At 43.9% G+C, this 21,170-nt stretch overlaps 1 protein-coding gene across 1 annotated transcript in view; it reads left to right on the top strand.

Moving 5' to 3' along the window:
* The window catches only part of XRCC5 (X-ray repair cross complementing 5), an 89,655-nt gene extending 68,813 nt beyond the window's left edge, over positions 1-20,842 (top strand). The window contains exons 17-21 of the mRNA XM_084778380.1: positions 7,143-7,252; positions 9,624-9,720; positions 9,919-9,986; positions 19,771-19,842; positions 20,593-20,842. Coding sequence (XP_084634506.1) covers positions 7,143-7,252; positions 9,624-9,720; positions 9,919-9,986; positions 19,771-19,842; positions 20,593-20,607 — 362 coding nt within the window. The 3' untranslated portion in view covers positions 20,608-20,842. The remainder of the gene's footprint in view (positions 1-7,142; positions 7,253-9,623; positions 9,721-9,918; positions 9,987-19,770; positions 19,843-20,592) is intronic.
* The last annotated feature ends 328 nt before the right edge of the window (positions 20,843-21,170 follow it).

Here is a 21,170-nt window from a genome sequence, read left to right as displayed (position 1 = left end):
TTTTTTTTTGTAATTCTGTGTCTTTTGATTTCTTTTTCCCCAATAAGAATATTCACTAGAGATTGTAAAAATTGAAGCAAGGAGCACAGCTATCCAAGGAAAACTTGTTGGAACCTTAGGTTAAAAAACAATTCTGGCCGGGCGTGGTGGCACACGCCTTTAATCCCAGCAGTTGGGAGGCAGAGGCAGGCCTATTACTGTGAACTCGAGGCCAGCCTGGTCTACAAAGCAAGTCTAGGATAGCCAAGGCTACACAGAGAAATCCTGTCTCGAAAAATAAAAACAAAAACAAAAACAAACAAACAAAAAAACAATTCTGCCTGTCTTTGTTGTTTAGAAAAAAATATTTTAAATACATTCTTTTTGTACATTGCTATCCAGCTTGACCCTTGTGAGCACATGGGTCCTCCAGGAAGTCACTCAGTTGCTTCTAGGACTTTCTCTGTATTTCCACAGTCACGTGGTGGTATGCTGCTGTGTCTCCCCATGCTAAATCTGAAGAAAAAGGAAATGTATGCCACTTGGCTAAAGATGTTACAATTAGTAAAACTAAAGGTTTTAATGTGGCTCTGTTTTTGTAGAGTAAAACTTAAAAAAGCTTCAGATGTGCTGGCGAACCTTTTCAGTCACTTAGCTGGGTTTTGTTGTGTCCCACCTCATTAGAGAGGAAAGAGAAATGCTGCCCAGCTGTCTTCCTTTATTATTTATATTAAATAATACCTTGTTACTATCCAGTTCTCCTGGAAATATCCAGTTCAAGAATTGGGGAGGGGGGCGGTCTCTTCTGTAAATTCATAAGGCTCAAAGCAGGTGGCCCTAACAGCTAAACCTCAGTCTACCCCTGTGTGCACTGGATGGTCAGGGGACAGGAGGCTGAGGTGGCCCTGCCATTTGCCTTTGCTATTCTCTCAGGTCTATAGACCTCTGCAAGTTCAGTCAAAGGAAAATTCTGGCAGGAAATTGGTAGGAGGGTTGGTAGAGGGAGAGGGAAAGGTGCTAAGGGCGTCTGGCCGCTTGCTGCCTTACAGAGCATGCTCAGCTGGCTTCGTAGCGCGTCATTGTGAGAGAAAGGGCTCCTTGTGCTACATTTCCTGTGGCAAATATTTAGAGTGACCTCTTTCCTTCTGGCTGATAAACTCAAAAGCTCTGCATCCAGCAGCCAACTCATATCCTAGAGCAGTGACTCTCAGCCTTCCTAATGCTGCCACCCTTTAATACAGTTCTTTGTGTTGTGGTGACCGCGAACCATGAAGCCATTTCATTGCTCTTTCATGACTGTAATTTTGCTGCTGTTATGAATTGTGATGTAAACATCTGTGTTTTCTGATGGTCTTAGGTGACCCCTGGGAAAGCTCGTCCGACCCTCAAAGGGGCTGTGGCCCACAGGTTGAGAACTGCTGTCCTAAAGAGGCACAGGAGGCTAGTTGTTTTGTGATCTGGCTCATTTTAGCTGCCTGTTGTACAATCTATACCACCAACTCCTTTTTATTAGCAAGCTCATATTCTTTCCAATCTTCTGGCTTGAAGCAGAGGGTAATGTACGTGTGGGTTTAATTGGCGACAGACTCCTTGCCTAGAGTTTTATCTGCTGGAACGTGGCCTAACATGTTTATCTTATTCAAATGCATAAATTTTATTGTTGCCTTGTAATTTTTAATAATAAAGATACCATTGTCATTAAGAATATAAATCTGGCCATGTGTAGTGGTGCATGCCTGTAATCTCAGCACTCAGGAGGCGAAGGCAGGCGGACTGCTGTGAGTTCGAGGCCAGACTGGTCTACAAAGCGAATCCAGAACAGCCAAAGCTACACAGAGAAACCCTGTCTCGAAAAACAACAACAACAAAGAATATAAATCTGTTCTTACTATTTAAAAATGATTTAACCACTGATACCTGCAAAATGATCAATAAGTAAACTTCCCATGAGGCACTGAAGCAGTGAGGAGAAGTAAACTGAGAGGCATTCTGAGGGATACCTGGGTTCAGCAAAATCATTCAGGATTTCTTCGGCACTCGTTATATGTGGTGCTGAGAGAGCCTGTTGCTTTCTTGTTTCTTAGGTAAGAAGGAAAGCTCGGGGTTACTGTCTTGCATTTGAGTGAAGACTCTCTCTGTAGGTCAGAGGTGGTGGGTGATGGCAGGTGGGCTATGGCTCCAGGTGTCTTGCCCTTGTTACCATGTGCTAAGAAGGAAGGTATCCTGCCTTGTAGGACTTGGGATGGGCTCAGATGTTTTCTGTAGTGACAGGGCATGTACCTCAGATAAAACAAGAAAAGTTCCTCTGATGGAACATTTCTGAGTCTGGGCAGCCTTTGAATGTGACATGAATGCATGGCTCGTTTCACATATGAACAAGATCTGAATTACTATATTAAGCCCACATATAGCCGAATCTAGAATAGATACCTTTGAAGTCTCCTGGAGATAAATAAAGGCCTTTCTCCTGCTGTGGTATCCTAAGATGAGTGATCTTTCCAATGACCATTTGTTAGCATTTGCTGCTAATATGTGTTATTGTGTGACTGGCTAATTCTGAAGAACATTCTGGTGTGTTCTAGTTGGATCTGTGACTTACTGGTAGGCTGTCTCTTAGCCCTGTGGCTGGTGGAAAGGCAGAGAAAAGCACCTGGGGAGCAGCATTTCCTTCATACAGCTGAGCAAGGGAGCCAAAGCATAAAGCAGGTAGGAAGGAATATTGTTTTTCCCAGTCATTTCTTGCAGCTTGCTTTTATTAAAGATGGTAGGGAAATGGACCATGGCCCAAAAGTTGGAAGGGAAGTCTCTTGTCCACATCGCCTGATACTCAGTAAGTAGCATGTGATCCGCCACAGCTATCCCCTGATGATAAGTGATTCATTATAGTCAGGGAAGCACAACACTGTCTGGGGAAAGGGACAGAATTCACAATCAGGCCAGATGCACTGGTCACGTGACTGACTGCTTCTATAAGGACAAATCCAGCTCTTCATATTCGTTGGCATTGTTGGAAGGTTATTGTGTTTATCTGCTTGAGTTTCTCAGCCTTCTTGGGGAAAGGACGAGGCAGTTTGACAGGCACACACGAAAGACTACATCTGAGCAGGTTCTCAGCTCTTGGAAGCTTCATTCATGAGTAGAAACAGGATGTCGAGACACCTTTCTCTCTCTACCTCTTCCACATATTACCGTGGCACATGGACAGTTGGCTGCGATATTGGCCTATTGTTTTTGAGTTTGTGTATTTTCTCTATAAGCTGGTCTGTGTCTGTCTTTGTGTCTCTTGTCTCTCTCATATGTGTGTTGTGTGTTTGTGAGTGTGTATGAGTATGTTCTTTTGATATTTCAGGATAAAACAGGTAAGGAAACAGGTTTTGTGAAACAGATCAGAACCTCTTCTCTTCATTGCTAATGAGCCCCTGAGGTGCCATAAGTTCTATCCCTTCATCCTTTGTATTTTTTGTTTCTTTGTAGTTTTTTTCTCCCGAGTGTGTGTGTGTGTGTGTGTGTGTGTGTGTGTGTGTGTATGTGTGTGTGTGTGTGTATGTGTGTGTGTATATATGTGTGTATGTGTGTGTGTATATATGTGTGTATGTGTGTGTATGTGTGTGTGTATGTGTGTGTGTGTATGTGTGTGTGTGTATGTGTGTGTATGTGTGTGTGTATGTGTGTGTATGTGTGTGTATATATGTGTGTATGTGTATGTGTGTGTGTATGTGTGTGTGTATGTGTGTGTGTGTATGTGTGTGTGTTTATGTGTGTGTGTATGTGTGTGTGTATGTGTATATGTGTGTGTATGTGTGTGTGTATGTGTGTGTGTATGTGTGTGTATGTGTGTGTGTGTGTATGTGTGTGTGTGTATGTGTGTGTGTGTATGTGTGTGTGTATGTGTGTGTGTGTGTGTGTGTGTGTGTGTTGCAGGAGTGGGCACACTATGGTGCTGTGTAGAGGGCAGCTTGTAGAAATTGGTTCTGCCCTTCATCATGTGTGCTCCAGGGATTGAACTCAGATCAAGCTTGGCAGCGCGTGCCCTTGCCCACTGGGCCGTCTCACGGGCCCTTATGTAGCCTTTTTTTTTTTTAAGTTTGGACACAGATTATCTCTCTTCTTTATTTCTTCTGTTACCATCGATGCTCCAAGTCCTGGCTTATAAGTTCCTTCTGACGATTCCTTCGTGGCTTCCTGCAGCGCTGATTCCTCTGTCCTTCTCTAAATACTGTCATTTCTAAGCCCTTGGCCTTGGACCCCTTCTGTTTCTCGGGAGCCTAGCTCCACCCTCCTCACATGCACATACTCTCTTGAAGTTCCTTCTCCAGTGTTTCTGTCCAAGCCTTACTCCTTTGTCTTCCCTTACTCTTGTCCAGTCACTCTGGGCACTTGTGCACCTCTGTCCTGTCCCCTTTTTCTCCTCCATGCTGTGTGTGTTTATGCCAGGGGTCAACTTTGTGTGTCCTCTTCTGTCACTCTTCACTTATTTTTTGAGATAGTGTCTCTTACTGAGCCTGGAGGCCACCAATTTGACTGCTCTAGACTAGGTAAGCAAGATGCCCTGGGTTCCTCTTGTAACAGGGGTGCTGGGGAGCTGAGCTCATGTCCTTGAGCTTCTGTGGTAAGCACTCTATGCACTAAGCCAGCTCCCTGGGCTAACTGCTACTTTTCATTGCTCAGTTAAGAGCCATGTTCATCGATTATGTCTCCTGTAATCACAAAAAATGTGAAAAATTTCAGCCCCATGCATGTTTTTTCCAATAAGTTAATATGGTTTCATAACACTCCTAGCCCGCTTCATACTTATACCTTACTATTGTTATTATTATTGTTGTTGTTGTTGTTAGTATTATTATTGTTCCGATGTGTGTATATATTACATTTTCCAGTGGACTATACAGTCCTCGAAGAGAAGGGGCTTACCTTCACCCTAACTGAATGCTAAGGACCATAGCGTCATGTCTCGTCCACAATAAATATCGCGAGGACAAGCTAATGAAGTGGGTGCTAAATGAAGCCAAGAGAAGCAGTTACGTTACAGCTTCCTAAGACTCCTCACTGTCATTTCAGAGGAAATCGAGGACTTGGAGTATCTGGGATTAGTGTCCTTGACCTCTACACGGGATTCTTTGTGCCTAGATACACAAACTGCGAAGGAAGCTGTTGTGAGCTGTATTAGAAATCCCAGCCATTTGGTTACTTTGCCTTTGCAAACCGAAAAGAGAAAATGCTTTTGTTTGCTTTGAGCTTCCCGTTGATGATTTTCTCCTGCCCGATAGTCAGGGTTGTATTATTTACCTTTTTAAAAAGACCATCGGAACATGCTGTCTCTCCTTTGAATTGTGCTTGGATATTAATTTACTGCGGGAGGACGCATTGGGGGAGATTTCTGAAATTGCATAGGGAAGTGTTTCTTTAATCCTCAAATTTGTCAAATGCTTTATAATAATGGAGATCATAATCTCCGGGTTGGGAGGAAAGATGAAATGGTGCTTGGGGATATTTTTTTCTTCCTGAGAAATTGCTATATGAGAAAATGCTTCGTTCAATTTAAAAAAAAAATCCTTTCTGCATGCTTTAAGGTCCTCAGGAAATGAGTAGATGGCACTGATTCAGGCCTTTTGTAAGGCACGGAGCAATGTTCAGGCCGCTGATTCACAGAGTTAGTGGCCCTGAGCCCTCGCAGGTGACTCTCAAAAGCAGCTTGCTTTAGTACTGCACTCTCACATGCATTATAAACAGTGTTCAAATGAGGTCATGATTTGGGAAATGGCAGTCTTAGAGAGTCTTGGCCATGCCGCATAAACTGTCACGCAGCCAGGCATGGCGTCGTTTCAGGGGTGAAGGAGAGTGTGCCTCAAGGCCATTGTATTCATGTTCCATTGGTTTCTTCTTCAGCTTAGATCAGGGCATGCGTCTATTTCCCTCTGCTGTTTTCATACTAAAAAATTCCTTTTTTTCTTTGTTTGTGAGGCAGCCACAAGTTTCAGCTTGCCTTGCAAATGATAACATTATTAATGCCCTTCTACTTCCCAAGTCATTTATTTGTTACCCACTAACAGCTATTGCTTATTAAGTATCCAGAGCTAGTGCAGGGCTGAGAAGCATGGGAAATATTCAGGTCCAGGAAGGGCACAGACACAGTAATGATTGCTCATTCTAGTGATGGATGCGGACTGCTCTTTCCTAATGTGATCTGGGATTGGTAAAAGGTAGGTTGTTCCTAGCTTGTTACTTTTCATTGCCTGGTTTCCTTTGACAGTGACCCTGTGTCTCAGAGTTAGGGGAAATGCTGGAGGATTAATTTCCTGTGACTAAATTAAGGAAGATAGTTTTGAGTTGTCCAAATTTAAAAATAAAAACAAGTACAAGAACAAGATTTTAAATAAAAAAAGCAAACAAAAACATAAAACAAAACATCCTACTATAACCTAAAGAAAGAATGCTTAACTATAATTCTAACAACTTCATACATTTAATTTTATGTCTTGACAAATAGCAAGTACTACCAATTTTCTTTTTTCAAAAGATGTATTATTTTTAATTATGTGTGTGTTTATGTCTGTGTGAATGTGTGCATGTGAGTGCAGTGCCCATAGAAGCCAGAAGATGGTATCAGCTTCCCTGGATGTAGATTTACAGACTGTTGTGAGCTGCCCTATGTGGGTTTTGGGAACAGAACTCCTGGCCTCTGGAAGAGCAATGTGTGTGTTCTTAACTGCTGAACCATTCCTCTAGCTCCTAGTTCCTTACAAAATCTCTCTCTCTCTCCCTCTCCTCACTTATCCTCTCCTCTCCCCTCCCCCATTTCTGTCCCCTCTCCCCTCCCCACCCCCCTCTCCCTTTGTTTTTGAGACTAGTCCTGGCTGTCCTGGAACTCACTTTATAGACCAGGCTGGCCTCAAACTCACATAGATCTGCCTGCCTCTGCCTCCTGTGTTCTGATACTGAAGGCGTGGACCACAATGCCTGGCACCAAAGTTCTTAAATGCGGACTTTAGAGATAGAATCTTGCACCTTATCCCTCCCCAAAGAAACTTGGCTAGTATGCATCCAGACTCTGAGGCTCTTGAGCAAGAGTTCATCCTTACAGTCCATGTGCACCGAGAACTGTGCTATGGTCTCACAAACATCCCTGACTCCTCAGAAAATAAGTTTGTTATTTTATATTCTAGCAAGTCTCCAGTTAATAAGGCACATTGAACAGTTTCTGGATACCAATGAAACACTGTATTTTATGAAGAGTATGGACTGCATCAAAGCTTTCCGGGAGGAAGCCATTCAGGTAACTATGGCCACCCATCTTCTACTCCATCAGCATCCCACAAATAAGCCTGGGTCTTGGAAGGCATCATCCTCACTGCAAATACTATAATACATCCAGAGGAGTGGAAATGACTAAACTCACAGCAACTGTTGTCATCGTCTCTCAAGAAGAACGGAGGTTGTTGGGGCTGGGAAAGGGGTTTGTCCCTCAACGTTAGCTTTTTCTGACACCAGTGTTCATACAGGCTTTATGCTCCTGCTTAGAGAACCAAGGAAAGGCCCATTGCTCCCTCTGGTAGCCCTGTCATAACAAAGGATAAGCTAACTCTTAGGAAGTATATGTTAGTGTGTTTGCTGAGAAGGATTTTACAAAGACGGGAGTAAGCATATGAATGCCAGAAGAGACCTAGAACCCTACAAATAATATGAATTCCCCAGCGTTGTGAGTAGGTTTTCTTTGTTTTGTTAGGAACTTTTAGAAAATGCTTAAAAGTCAGGCGTGGTGCACATGCCTGTAATTCCAGCACTCAGGAGGCAGAGGCAGGTGGATTTCTGTGAGTTCTAGGCCAGCCTGGTCTACAAAGTGAGTCCAGGACAGCTGAGGCGACACAGAGAAACCCTGTCTTGACCCCCCCCCAAAAAAAGAAAATGCTTAAAAACTTCTTCCAGATAATTTATGGGCTTTATTCCTCTAAGCAAAAAGTGAGCCAGTTTGAAATGTAAGGTGTATTTTTAAAGTTGGCATAGTTGTAGAGTATGTTTTTGTGTGGGTGCTGATTAAATATTTGCTGAATGAACAAATTAATACTTAGATAATTTAGGTGTTTGCAAAGAATGACAGGAAAATGAGAAGCTGGTTAAAATTAGAATGAAAGACTCAGCTGGGCATGGTGGCACTCACTTTTAATCCCAGCATTCAGGAGGCAGAGACAGAGGCAGGTGGATCTCCGTGAGTTCAAGGCCAGTCCAGGACAAGTCCAGGACAGCCAAGGCTACACAGGGAAACCCTGTCTCAAAAAACGAACAAAACAAAGAACAAAAGATTCAGAAGTAAATGGTCCAAATACCCTACAGATAAAAAACAAAATTTTGGAAAAGTAAAATCAGGAAAAGGCTAAGGGTGGCTCAGATGAATACACTGTTGGCACCACAGGTCCAGTTAGGACTTGGGTGGGAAAACAGAAGGAAAGGTAGGACTGTCCATCTCAGTCTCAGCAACCTGGTGTGGATGAGGCCCTGTGCTCCATCTACATCACCATAGCAACAAGGAAAGCATGATGGAAGAGGAGCAAATTACACTGGAGGCAGACTGGTCCATCTTAATGTAGACCTGTGATAAGCAGTAAAATTAGTTTATAAGAACATGGAATTCATCCAAAGAAACAAAATACCAAGTAGTCCTTTGCTCCTTAAAGACCACTTACATTTTCTGATGTATGATGACGTATAGTTGTCCTCTCCAACCCCCTTGCAGTATAGTCTCCCTGGCTACTGACAGGGTCTCAGTAGGTTTAGGACTCAATACAGCTGAAGCCGGCCTTGAACTCCTCATTCCCTTGCCTCTGTTTCCCAGTGCTAGGATTATAGCCATGTTCCAAGGAGCCAAGATGAGTATGTTTCTTAATTTTAAAAAGTAGACAGACAGACAGACAGATAGATAGATAGATAGATAGATAGACAGATAGATATACTAGATATGACATTGTAAAATACTTATTTTTTTCAAGATTTATTTATTTATTTAATGTTCATGAATGCTCTGTCTGCATGTACACCTGCAGGCCAGAAGAGGGCACCAGATCACATTATAGATAGCTATGAGCCACCATGTGGTTGCTGGGAATTCAGGACCTCTGGAAGAGCAGATAGTGCTCTTAACTTCTGAGCCATCTCTTCAGCCCTGTAATATTTATAGTTAAAATAATATGACTGACTTTTACTTTAAAGTTCCTCCAGGAGCTGTGAGAGATAGGGGTATACACAGGGCAAGAGTGGTTGAGTATCGCTGGGGTAACGTAGTGTAGTGGTAGAGCACTCAGCGAGCATGCACGTGGGCCTGTGGGCAATCTGATGATCACAGAAAGAAACAAAGATGGGATAAATGGACAGTTCTTAAAGTCAAATGGCCAGGGCAGGAGCTGCATGAACATGTACCAAACTGTTGTTTTGTTTGAAATTGTCTGCACTGAAAGTTAAAAAGGAAGTTCTCAGCTGCCTCCTGTGGATAGACAGCTTGCCAGTTCACAAAGGACAGAGCAGTCTGAGTTGCTAGTTTCCAGTTACCAAAGCATGTTTTATTTCTGATGGATTCGAGTGCAGTGCATTGGTTGAAGGTGAGTGCTACTTTGCATTTGCTCTGACTGGCCTCTTGTATTCTTGTCCACCCTCAGTTTTCAGAAGAGCAGCGCTTCAACAGTTTCCTGGAAGCCCTTCGAGAGAAAGTGGAAATTAAACAATTAAATCATTTCTGGGAAATTGTTGTTCAGGGTAAGGTGGTGTTGGTTTCTTCAAATATTTATGCTACTTAAAATATACACAAAACTTTCCTTTAAAAAAAAACTTTTTCATTTTCATATATGTGGTGTGCATGTATGTACATATGCATGTCTGTATGTGTGTGTGTGCATATGTGTACACATACATGTACACGTGTTGAGAAGCATCTTTATTGTTGTTACTTTTTAGATGGAGTTACTCTGATCACCAAAGATGAAGGCTCTGGAAGCTCTGTCACAGCTGAGGAAGCCAGAAAGGTATGGAGAACCAATCCCCTCCCTGCCGTTAGATGAGTTACCCATGAGGACACAGTGCACCCGTTTCTTATCAGCCAAGTCAGCTGCCTCGGCTGCAGCATTCTTAGACGGGACATCAGCCTGGTCATTTTCCCACGGTTCTCCTTCTAGAATCCACCTGGACTCCCAGCTTCCATAACTGCAGAACTGTGGGACTCCACAGTGTACTTCCTGCTTAGCCTAGATCCTAATAAAAGCTGTGAAGTCCCACTCTCCCACCCCTCTCTTCCCTACCTTAATTTTTTTAAAGTTACATTTTACTTTGTGGGGGGCAGGGCAGGTGGGCTGCACGCAGTGGTGCGTGGCTTGGGGAGACGGTGCATGTGTAGATGTGTGATAGAACTGTAAAAATTGCTTCTCTCCTACCGTCATGTGGGCTCCAGGGCTTGAACTCAGGTTGTCAGATGTAATGGCAAACACGTTTACCCAGCTGCACCTTCCTCGTCTCTTTTAGAAAAATACTGATTAAACAGCAAAGGCTGATGCCGTAAGCTCTGTGGTAGAGTGATTGGCTAAAGCGCCATGCACACGGCACTGAGTTTGTTCCCTCACACTAAAACAAAACAAAGATAATGAACCACTCCAAAGGCTCTGCTGGGTTGAGACAGGTCTGAGGAAGGATTTGTTTGAGGTTTCCAAGCTATTTATTTGAACATAATGTGGAGCTGGTAGAGAAACACTTCGAGTCTAGCAGTGGGAATAGAGGAATAGCACGGTGTTTTCAGTGGAAGACCCCATGTCTACAGAAGCCACGAGCTTTTGATTGGCACAGTTGTTAGGCTAAGGCCTCCTTGTTTGATGTATTGAATATTAAATCTGACTCAGCTGTCAGTCAGATATATGTAGCTATTTAGTTCAGTAATTCTTCTTTGTGCCTCAAGGTTGTAATGAAATTTTTATGAAATTAAATTGAGTAACTCAGAGTACACGGTTAGTAAAACTGTTCCAGTTGCAGACACTGGCCAACCTAGTCCCACTAGCACAGCGTGGTAGACTAAGCTACTGCAGGGTAGTCCCTGAGCTTGGGTACCAACAGCACTCTGGCCTCTAGAAACTCAGATGGTCAGTTCCAGGAGCATCTGGCTGGGGCGGAGACTCAGAAATAGCCACAGGTGTTAAGGAGACCTTGACCTGGGGCTGGAAAACCAGATAGCTAGTAAAGACTGGAAGGGACAAGACTGGGATCATCATTATTTTTGTAACTTCTGGCCAAAAAAAAAAATTGCCATCAATTTTCTACTCAGGAAAGGCATTCATTATACAGGAACCAAAGTATTATTTGGGAGAGAAGTTAGCAAGCAATAATTAAGAATTTTTACTAAGTATTTTGATTTGCAAAGTGTTTTTTTCTTATTTTTTTGTTTGATTTGTTTTTGTTTTGGGGAAGTTGTTTTGTCTTTTTGAGACGGGTTCTATAGCCTAGGCTGGACTTGATCTCCCTTTGTTCTTGAGGAAGACCTTGAATGTGAAAACAAAATGTGTGTGTGTGTGTGTATATATGTGTGCGTATGTGTGTGCACATGTTTAACTGTGTGTGAGTGCAGGCACACTCATGCTATGACATGGATGTGGTGGTTAGTGACCGTGGGTATCATCCTTGTCTTCCTGTTTGAGACAGGATCTCTTTTTGCCACTGCCCCAACAGTATAGCTGACCTGCAAGCTTTTGGGGCTTCTGCTATTTCTACCTCCCGTCTCACTGCAGGAACTTAGGCTTACGCATACGTACTGTAGTGTCCAGCTTTCACACGGGTTCTCAGGATCCAAATCTAGGTCTCCGTGCTCGTGAAGCATCGCCTTACCCACTGAACCGTTTCCTCAGTTCAGCCTTCAGTTCTGATCTTGCTGCCTCCATCTCTTGAGTGCTGAGATTACAGGTATACATCAGCACCCAGGTGCCCACAGTGCTGGGAGTTGATCCCACGGCCTTGCACTTGCTAAAGAAAGCACTCCACTGACTGAGCTGTGCCCCACCCACCCTGCCCATTGCATAAGTTTTTGTTAAAGAATAGGTCTGGGCCTACCCTTGAGAATTAAAATTATCATGTTCCCAAGAATACATGGTGCTGATAAGCGCCTCAGTGCTCCTCAGTGCCTAGAGCCACTTCTGCCACAGTCGGTACTGAGTGCCATGGGCTTGAGACTGTCACTCAAATATTTGGTTTTATTTCTGTTTGTCATTTTATACAATGCTGTAATCAATCCAGGGTCTTCAAAGAAACACCAATAGAACACACACACATGTGCAGAGAGAGAGAGAGAGAGAGAGAGAGAGAGAGAGAGAGAGAGAGTGAGGGAGGAGGGGGGTATTGTATTTGCTTAATGCAGACCTTATAAAAAGACAGAAATTCCATTTTTCTGCATTTAAGCTTGGTTCAAAGTTAGACTAGAAAGTAAAAACATAACCTGTAGTGGGGAAATGCCAACTTAATGCTACAACTTAATCTGTTCATAGAAGCGAGAGCAGTCATTGAGTTTTTTAGGTTGTCTGCCTCCACTTATGGGCACACAAAAACTGGTTGTAGGTGGAGACTTACTCCAAGTCTAGCCAGGGAGGATCTCTAGTTATACACTGGGAAAGACAGATACTTTGATGGCCTTTATCCTTTTTGATGGTGGGTGATGGCTGCCACTGACCCATTACTTTATAAAGTTTAAAGATACCAGAGGGTAATCCTTAAAAAGCAAAGGCTCTCTCTCAAGGTAACATCTTTAATGGAAAAAAAAAATCTTGTAACTCCCTGTTCCCACCAGGTGATAAGACCCATCTGGACAGATCTGTGGTGATTGTAAGGGAGGTGGATGCTTTGAGTCCTACCTCTCATCCTTTTGCCAGTCTCTTGCCCAGCACATGATGGACTGGCTGACTTTAAGGAACTGACTCAAGTGATTGTGGTGGCACAGGTCAGAGATCTGAATGACAGATTGGCCGGTTGGAGAACAGGAAGGGATCCTGTGTGACCATCTCAAAGAAGAAAACAGCTGTGCCGTTCAAGGCCTTCACCTGATTGGATGAGGCTTTCTGACATTATTAAGGGTGCTCCTGAAGTCAGCTTTTATAAATGCTTATCTTACTACAAAACGCCATCCCAGCAACATCCGGGCAGCATTTGACACACAGCTGGGCTTCAGGTCTGGAGAAGCTGGAGTACAGCTGTGCCAGTCCGCTCTTGCTAATTATAGGAAGTCCACATATAATTTAATTTTAGTCATTATGCATTATGAAAATCCGTCATCTCGGTGAGGCTGACTGCATATTCTGGTCTTTACAGGAAGCAGGCTTCCCTCCCAGCAGCACATCTTACCCCAAAGTGGCACGTCTCAGTGAATATTGAGTTAGTGAAGGAGGGAATCTAAAAAGAGAAGACACTTCAGTTATATGAGATGAGTTCTATATTGCATGTGTGATGCCATCTTTCAAAGTTAAGAGCGTAGTGCCTATGCACCAGGAGTTTTAATGGCTGATAATTAAGCTTCAGAGAGAAACTTCAGTTAATTGCTAGGAATAAGGTGAGCCCTTAAATGATTCTATGTCACCAGGACTGACTCTGGGGAAGTCGCCATCTTTGAGGAGAGGTAGCATAGTGAGGAACAGGTGGGAGACACTCTCCTTCAATCACTGGCTGCCTGGTGCCTTCTTGTTTGTTGAACAGTGTTTCTTTTTTGTTTGTTTTTGTTTTTGTTTTCTCAAGACAGGGTTTCTCTGTGTAATAACCCTAGCTGTCCTAGACTCTCTTTGTAGACCAGGCTGGCCTTGAACTCACATCAGTCTGCCTGCCTCTGCCTCCTGAGTGCTGGGATTAAAGGCCTGCGCTACCACCACCTGGCTTATTGCTGGGTCCATTAGCAGAATAGTAGTTGATTTTCCTCTAAGTCTCTATTTAGCCTCATATTCTTTTTGTTTGTTTATTTATTTATTTATTTATTTATTTTCACTTTTTTTTTCTCCTTTATTAATTTATTCTTGTTACATCTCAATGGTTATCCCATCCCTTGTATCCTCCCATTCTTCCCTCCCTCCCATTTTCCCCTTATTCCCCTCCCCTATGACTGTTCCTGAGGGGGATTACCTCCCCCTGTATATGTTCATAGGGTATCAAGTCTCTTCTTGGTAACCTGCTGTCCTTCCTCTGAGTGCCACCAGGTCTCCCCCTCCAGGGGACATGGTCAAAGGTGATCGCCTCATATTCTTGGCTACTTTTGCAGTGTCAGGTCTCTAAGTTCCATCTCATGGAGTGGATCTTCAATCCAGTCAGAAAGTGGTTGGTTACTACTCTAACTTGTGCCATTATTGCACGAGCATAACTTGTAGTCAGGTCACACCTGGTTATTTATGTGAATGCTGGGATCTGAACTCAAGTATTCATGTGTATGCAGCAAGTCCTCTTTTTTTGTTTCTTTATTGTTATGTAAATGAGTGTTCTGTATTCATATAGCGCCTGCATGCTAGAAGAAAACATTGGATCCCATTATAGATGGCTGTGAGCTGCCGTGTGGTTGCTGGGAATTGAACTCAGGACCTCTGAAAGAGCAGCCAGTGCTCTTAACCACTGAGCCATTTCTCCAGTCCTGCAGCAAGTATTCTTAACCATCTCTGTTGCCCCTAATTTAGTATTTATACCAAATGTTCACATGATAATATTTTGACTCACAAAGAACTTCCACAGTGTGTGATATTCATTCAGAATCTGTGTATATGTATATGTATATGTATTTGTATATGTATATTCATTCAGAATGTGTATCTATGCACATCAGGTAAGAGTAGGAAATAATGGGGATAAAATCTTGTATTTATTTAACCGTAGAACCAGTGGTTCCTGTTACCACTCCAATCTTCACAGTGACCTTCTAAGAACTGGCAAGAGTGGAATACCATCCTATTACCACTGGGAAGCCAAGCCCCAGAAAGGTTAAACGGGGTTATCCTGTGAGCTCTTAGAGGCAGCGAGAAGATTAAAATACCAGTTTCTGTGCACTGCGCTGGGCCTTCATTTCTCAGTGAATGAATGGTCTTATAAGTGCAACCTTTGACCAACAATCACTAAAGCACACTTGTCCCCATCTGCTTCATTTCAGCAAGTAACGGGCACCGCCAAGAGGCGCTTACAGTGACCCAAAGACCGTAAAATAGAGCCCGAGCTGTAGTTCACCTCAGAGTGCATCCTGACAGTGTCTGGTGTGAACAGTTATGCTTTTGTGTCAGTGAGCTCTTTATTTTATACTAAACATGCCTTTATGGCCAGGGGGCGCTTAGTGGGTAAAGCACTTAGCACACAGTGGAGAAAAGGGGGCTCTGCTAGAAGGCAAGGGCTGACACCTAGAGTTGTGCTTAGCCGAGCTACACAGGGTGGCATGTATGTGTTTTTATTTTATGTATATGTGTATTTTGCTTGCATGTATGTATGTGGGCCAGGTACATGCCAGGTGCCCTCAGAGTAAGAAGAGTAAACTGGGGTTACAGACAGCTGTAAACCTAACTCGGGTCTTCTGGAAGGGCAGCAAGCGCTCTTAGCCAGTGACCAGTCTCCAAAGAACTGCTTCTTTCTAGACATGGTGATGCCCGAGCTGGGAGGGTCCTGCGCTCAAGCTACAGCCAGATCCTGGCTAAAGAGGAAAAGAATCATTTCTCTAACTGGTAGGTGGTCTCTGTTAGACCCTGTGACCATTTCCTCTATTCCTTTCTGCGATAAATCATTGATGTAGTTTTTATGGGTGTTGGGGGGGTGTGACTCTGTGTGTGTGTGTGTGTGTGTGTGAAATCTTGCAGTATTTCCTAATGGTTATTTTGAGCTTAGTACATTTTTGTCTTGTTTTTATTTTTTATTGTTTTTTGTTTTTTGTTTTTTGTTTTTTGTTTTTTGTTTTTTGTTTTCTGAGACAGGGTCTCACTATGTGGCCTTGGCTGTCCTGAAACTCATTCTGTAGACCAGGCTGGCCTCGAACGTACAGAGATCCACCTGCCTCTGAGATTAAAGGAATGTGCTGCCGTGCACAGCCAGCTTGGTGATTTTTACATTTAAACTTATATTAAATGCAGAGCATACATAGAATAAACATTCACAAGCATCATGTATATTCACCTTGGTGGATTCTTACATATCATGTACTGCGATGTCTACTCCCCAAAAGGCTCCCCAGTACCTTCCCAGTCAGAACCTTCTGTCGCCTCTGTAGCCACTGCTGAATGTCGCGAGAGAGCCCTTTTGTCTGTTCCTGGCCTTCATATTCTTGGAGTCATGCCCTTTGTGATTCACCACTAGTGCTCTCGAGTGTTCTAGTGTGTAGTGTCCCTGTTCTGCCTCCACCACAGTATCAGTCCTTTGGCATTTGGGTTGTTTGGAACATTTGACATTTACAAATGAAGACCTGGTAGGTATTGTTGTACACACTTGGATATAAGTTGGATATAACATATATATATATATATATAAAATTTACCGAAACAATTTTGCCTACGTTAGTTCATCTGAGACTAAGCACAAGCCATGAGTTAGAGGGGGTGTTTGGGAGTAGTGAGTTGTGTCTTGGTCAGAATCTTGCCCAGGGTTCCTACGAAGCCAACCGGGCCAAGGTTTAGCATCAGGCTGCAGTCTTTCTCTGCTGCAGTCTATTATCTTTATGAATGAAATAAGCCATTTATGTCATCTTAGGTAACTGTGTGCTTTTTTAGGCTTGAACTCGCTGTGTGGTGGAGGATGACCTTGAACTTCTGATTCCTTCTTTACTTCATGACTGAACCACCACATCTTGCTTTGTTTTGTTTGCTTTCTTTTTCTTTCTTTTTTTCTTTTAATATTCTCTCTCTCTCTCTCTCTCTCTCTCTCTCTCTCTCTCTCTCTCTCTCTCTGTTTCTGCTGTAGTGTTGGGGATTGGACCCAGGCTTAGCACATGCTAGACAGTCTCTCTTCCACTGCTGTCGCAACCCGATATTTTTGAATGACCTGTAGTCACCTGATGTTGTTGGAAAGCCTTAAGAGTCTGTTTTGAGACAAAATCTCATTTTGTGGTCCATGCTGGCCTAGAACTCCTTATGTAGGCTCGGAACTTACAGCAATCCACTTGCCTCAGCCTCCAAGTGCTGGCATTGCATGTGTGAGACACCACATCTGGCCCGTGTGTTTTCAATATGGGTGTTGGTAAGGGTCTGATTGTTAGCTTTTAGTCTTAATGGAAGGCGAAGACTGGCAGTTCCTCTGCAGAGGTTATTGATTCCATTTCTCCGAACATGGCCAGCGTCGGAGCTCGTGTACTTAGAGGTAGTACTGTTTATTCATTTCGTAACGATCTTTAGGGAAGGAGGCTCTTTGTGCTAACCCCAAGTAAATGACGGTGGTTTGAGGAAGGGGAAAACATGTCACCCAAGTGTCCATTCTGTTTTTTCTCCACCTCAGGATATTGCAAAGGAAAAGAACAAGAGACCTTTCTGCTGCAGTCTGAGAATTTGGTTGATTGAGAAAGCATCCCAGTCCTTGAGTGCTCTCTCTCCAGCTGTGTCACTCGTAGACTAGAAATTACTTGTGTTAAAACTGATGAGGAGCGCTCTGCAGAAGAGCTCAGTCTCGCCTGAGGCTTTGGAGAGGATCAGGAAGCAGAGCACAGCCTTTAGCCATAATCTGCTTATGCAGGAATGTGGAGCAGATCTGTCTGGGAGTCAGCTGCAGATGTTCTGCACTTGGTGGAAACTCAGGCTTTGCTTTTCTCCTTTCTTCCGCTCTGCTCTTCCTAGGAACTTGGCCTTGCCTCAGAGATGTGCCCTGCATGTTTAGTTATATATGCTATGGCCATACTGTGCAGACAGTCCTCTCTTAATTTATCCTTTAGGAAGGGAGACAGTGGGCGCTGGGAGCTTTTAGAGGATGATGCCAAGATGCGTTAGGGTTTCTCTAGATTCATCAAGGAGTGTTACTGCCACCAAGCACATAGAGGTTGCCATTTCTTTGAGAGGTGCTGGTTAGCTGTGGCCCCATGGGGGTATATAGCAAGAACCAGCTCTCCCTTTTCTTCTTCTCTTAGCTGCATATTTCTGATATGCAGAAAATCATCTGTGTAGGTGTGGAAGAGACAAGGTAGGAAATTATCATTTTAGTACAATAATCAGGGCAGCTGCAAAGATTAAGAATCAAGAATGGCGGCCATGTGTGGTGGTGCACGCCTTTAATCCCAGCACTTGGGAGGCAGAGGCAGGCAGATCGCTGTGAGTTCAAGGCCAGCCTGGTCCACAAAGCGAGTCCAGGACACCCAAGGCTACACAGAGAAACTATCTTGAAAAACCAAACCAAACCAAACCAAACCAAAACAAAACAAAACAAAACAAAAAAAGAATCAAGAATGGGCAACGCTTATTTTTAACTTTTGACATAGTAAACCATGTGCAAAACTTCACTTGCCTGCACCTGGCCCTCAGATAACTCTATTAATATCACCCAGAGTCAGTGATGCCCAAGCTGCACTACAGGTCTCTTCAGACTGTCTGTCCTGGATTTTCTCCCTGATAGCATTGATGCCAACTCTGCACAGGATCTAGTGGAATATGTCCAAAGGACTATGGGAAGATCCATCGTGTCTTTAAAGAATTTCAGTCAAAATGGAGATCAACAAGAAGAGAGGGGTTAAAAAAAAAAAAACCAGGGAAGAGAAGCCATCAACAGACTGCAGAGCCAGGGAGGCAGACATAGCCTCAAGCCTGCAGTTCTGTCGTGCATGTGCGTGTGCGTGTGTCTGCTGTGTGTCTGTCTGTCTGTGTCTGTGTGTCTGTGCCTGAGCTGAGATTGCTACTAGGACGTGCTCTGTGCAGCCTCGTATTTAATGGGAGACTCTGCTTTACGGCTTGTTAAGGAGATATTGTCTTGGTAGGTCTTGAGTTTCAAAGGTGTCATGGTCTTCCCTAGGGATTCATAATGAACACAGTTCTTGCCAGTGTTCATGTTAGGGAAGCGAGAAAACTGCAAGTACACGGTTTTTTTCCTGTTGCATGGAGGCAGGGTTGAGCTGGAAGGCTTGCTTACCACACAGAATAGCAACAGAAAGAAAGCCGTGCCCACCTCCACTGCCCCATCTAAAACACCTTACCTGGAGTATAGGTGCTACAGGAGGGTCACGGTCTGTGTCGGGACAGTAGGCTTTAGTCAGACCCACCTCTTAGAAGCAGTTGCCACGTGTTCTGAAGTCTGAGAAGGTGCCCTGCTGTTCTGTGTTGGAGGGCAGGGTGGGAAATGGTGTTCAGATCATTGCCAGAGCCTCTCTGCCGTAGTAGACTGTGTGGATGCCCTCATCTGCCTGTTTTCCGACCATTTCTAATGCAAACAGGGATTTCGACCAAAGGCTCAGCAAAAGCTCACCAGTTTTGTTCTCTGTTGACATCTGTCCTTGGTTGCGTTCAGGAATAGGTGGTTATAACCTTGCTTAATTCTTCAAATGAGACACGAGGAGCTGGTTTTATGTGGGGGAGGGCCTTTATTATTTTCTTAACCTGAACACGCCAGTGCACCCTGTGGAATATCAGGTGTGCACCATCACCTCTTTACCAGGCACTGGTGTTTCGCCCTCTCTACAAGCACTCTCTCTGGTGCCTAGTGTGGACCATGGGACCTTAAAACTAGGCCTCATGTTAAGAGAGGAAGGAGCACTTGGCCAAGCTCCTGGGTCTCAGAGCCTTCCTATGTTTGCCTATCCTTTTCGCCAAAACAAAACCAAAAAACCCAGAAGTGATCATTCCATTGTCATGACTGACTTCCTGTTTACAGTTTCTGGCCCCCAAAGAGAACGCAAAAGAGGATGCGACGGGACTTGAGGAAGGCGGCGATGTGGATGATTTAGTGAGTATTTTAACATGCACCGGGTGTTTAAAGACTGAGCTGTCAGCTGTAAATACAGCCACAAAATCTGCCATCGTAGAGTTGGCTTTTGTTTGTTTGGTTTTTGTGCGTTAATATCACACACACCAGACGTTCCTTGCATTGTTACTTATTACCAGTACAAATGTAATCGGATAGGTAATTTCATAATGGGAATGCCTGTGTTCTGCGGTTCCAATTACAGTGCCCATTCAGGGTAATCCTCCGCTCTGAGAGCTAACACAGAGCCAAGGAAGCTGTCCCCTTAGTAGAAAATGCTACAATGTACCGAGATTGTTCTTACCCCAGGAAACGAGCAGTATACCATGCAGTTTGTGTGGGTTGACGAATACAAACATCCTTAAAAAGCCCACTTCTTAAATGTTCTCAATTAGCTTAAGATAAACAAATCAGACGGGTAGGCGTTTGAAGATTTCTGGACCTCCTCACACCATGCTGGGAAGCTGTGCTGCTGATGTGGGCTGTCGCAGCCGTCGCTCATGTTTGGGAAAAACCACACCCTTCAGCCTCACATGAAAACCGGAGTGATAACCACATACCGTGCTACCAGCCTTTTGGTGGAAAAGTTTTGAGGACTGGAATGAGGAAATGTTGGGTGTCTAAGTCCCAAAATAGTTGGCAGACAACAGCCATTGAGGTTTGCGTGTGTGGCCACCAGTACAGGTTCCATTCAGCCTGGGTCCTTTCTAAATATGTTGTTATTGTTTACAGCTGGACATGATCTAGACCGTGGACGTGTCGGGAATCCAAGAGTGCCATCTCCATGTTGCTGAGCCTTCTGCCTGAGCATCCTGGAGGCCACGCAGGGGGGACCTGAGGCTCTGGCCACCATGACAGCAGACAACTTAGGAGCAAAGCACCCCAGGTCTTTATAGACTGACCACAAACACATATATTAGAAGGAATAACTTAGACCGTATCTAAATTGATAAAGAGTCAATATTTTCTGATTGGCATCTCATTTCTTGTGTGAAGTCTTGAAGTTTCTGGAAAGTAGACCTCATCTTGCCCTGGTATCATGGTGAGAAATGCAGGGATGCAGTTGTGTGAGATTATTAGACCCTTTTCGAGCCACGGCACGGCCGCAGGTGAGATTCTTAGCCCTGCTCAGGAGTCATTGGCTGGGTCTGCCATTGGCAAGAGCAGCTTGTGCAGAGGGACCAGTAGAGTTTCGTTCTTCCCCAGTAAGCGAGTTGGGAAAGTCATGCCTAGTGACTGACCCTGCTGTCTTTCTCTTAAAGCGTTCCCACCACCACTTTAGCTTATTCAGGTGGCTTTCTTTGACAGGG

Source organism: Acomys minous, assembly GCF_964271855.1.
Source record: "Acomys minous genome assembly, chromosome: 4".
NCBI lineage: Eukaryota > Metazoa > Chordata > Mammalia > Rodentia > Muridae > Acomys > Acomys minous.
Note: the sequence above shows the minus strand (reverse complement) of the source record. Positions and strands in the feature narration are given on the sequence as shown.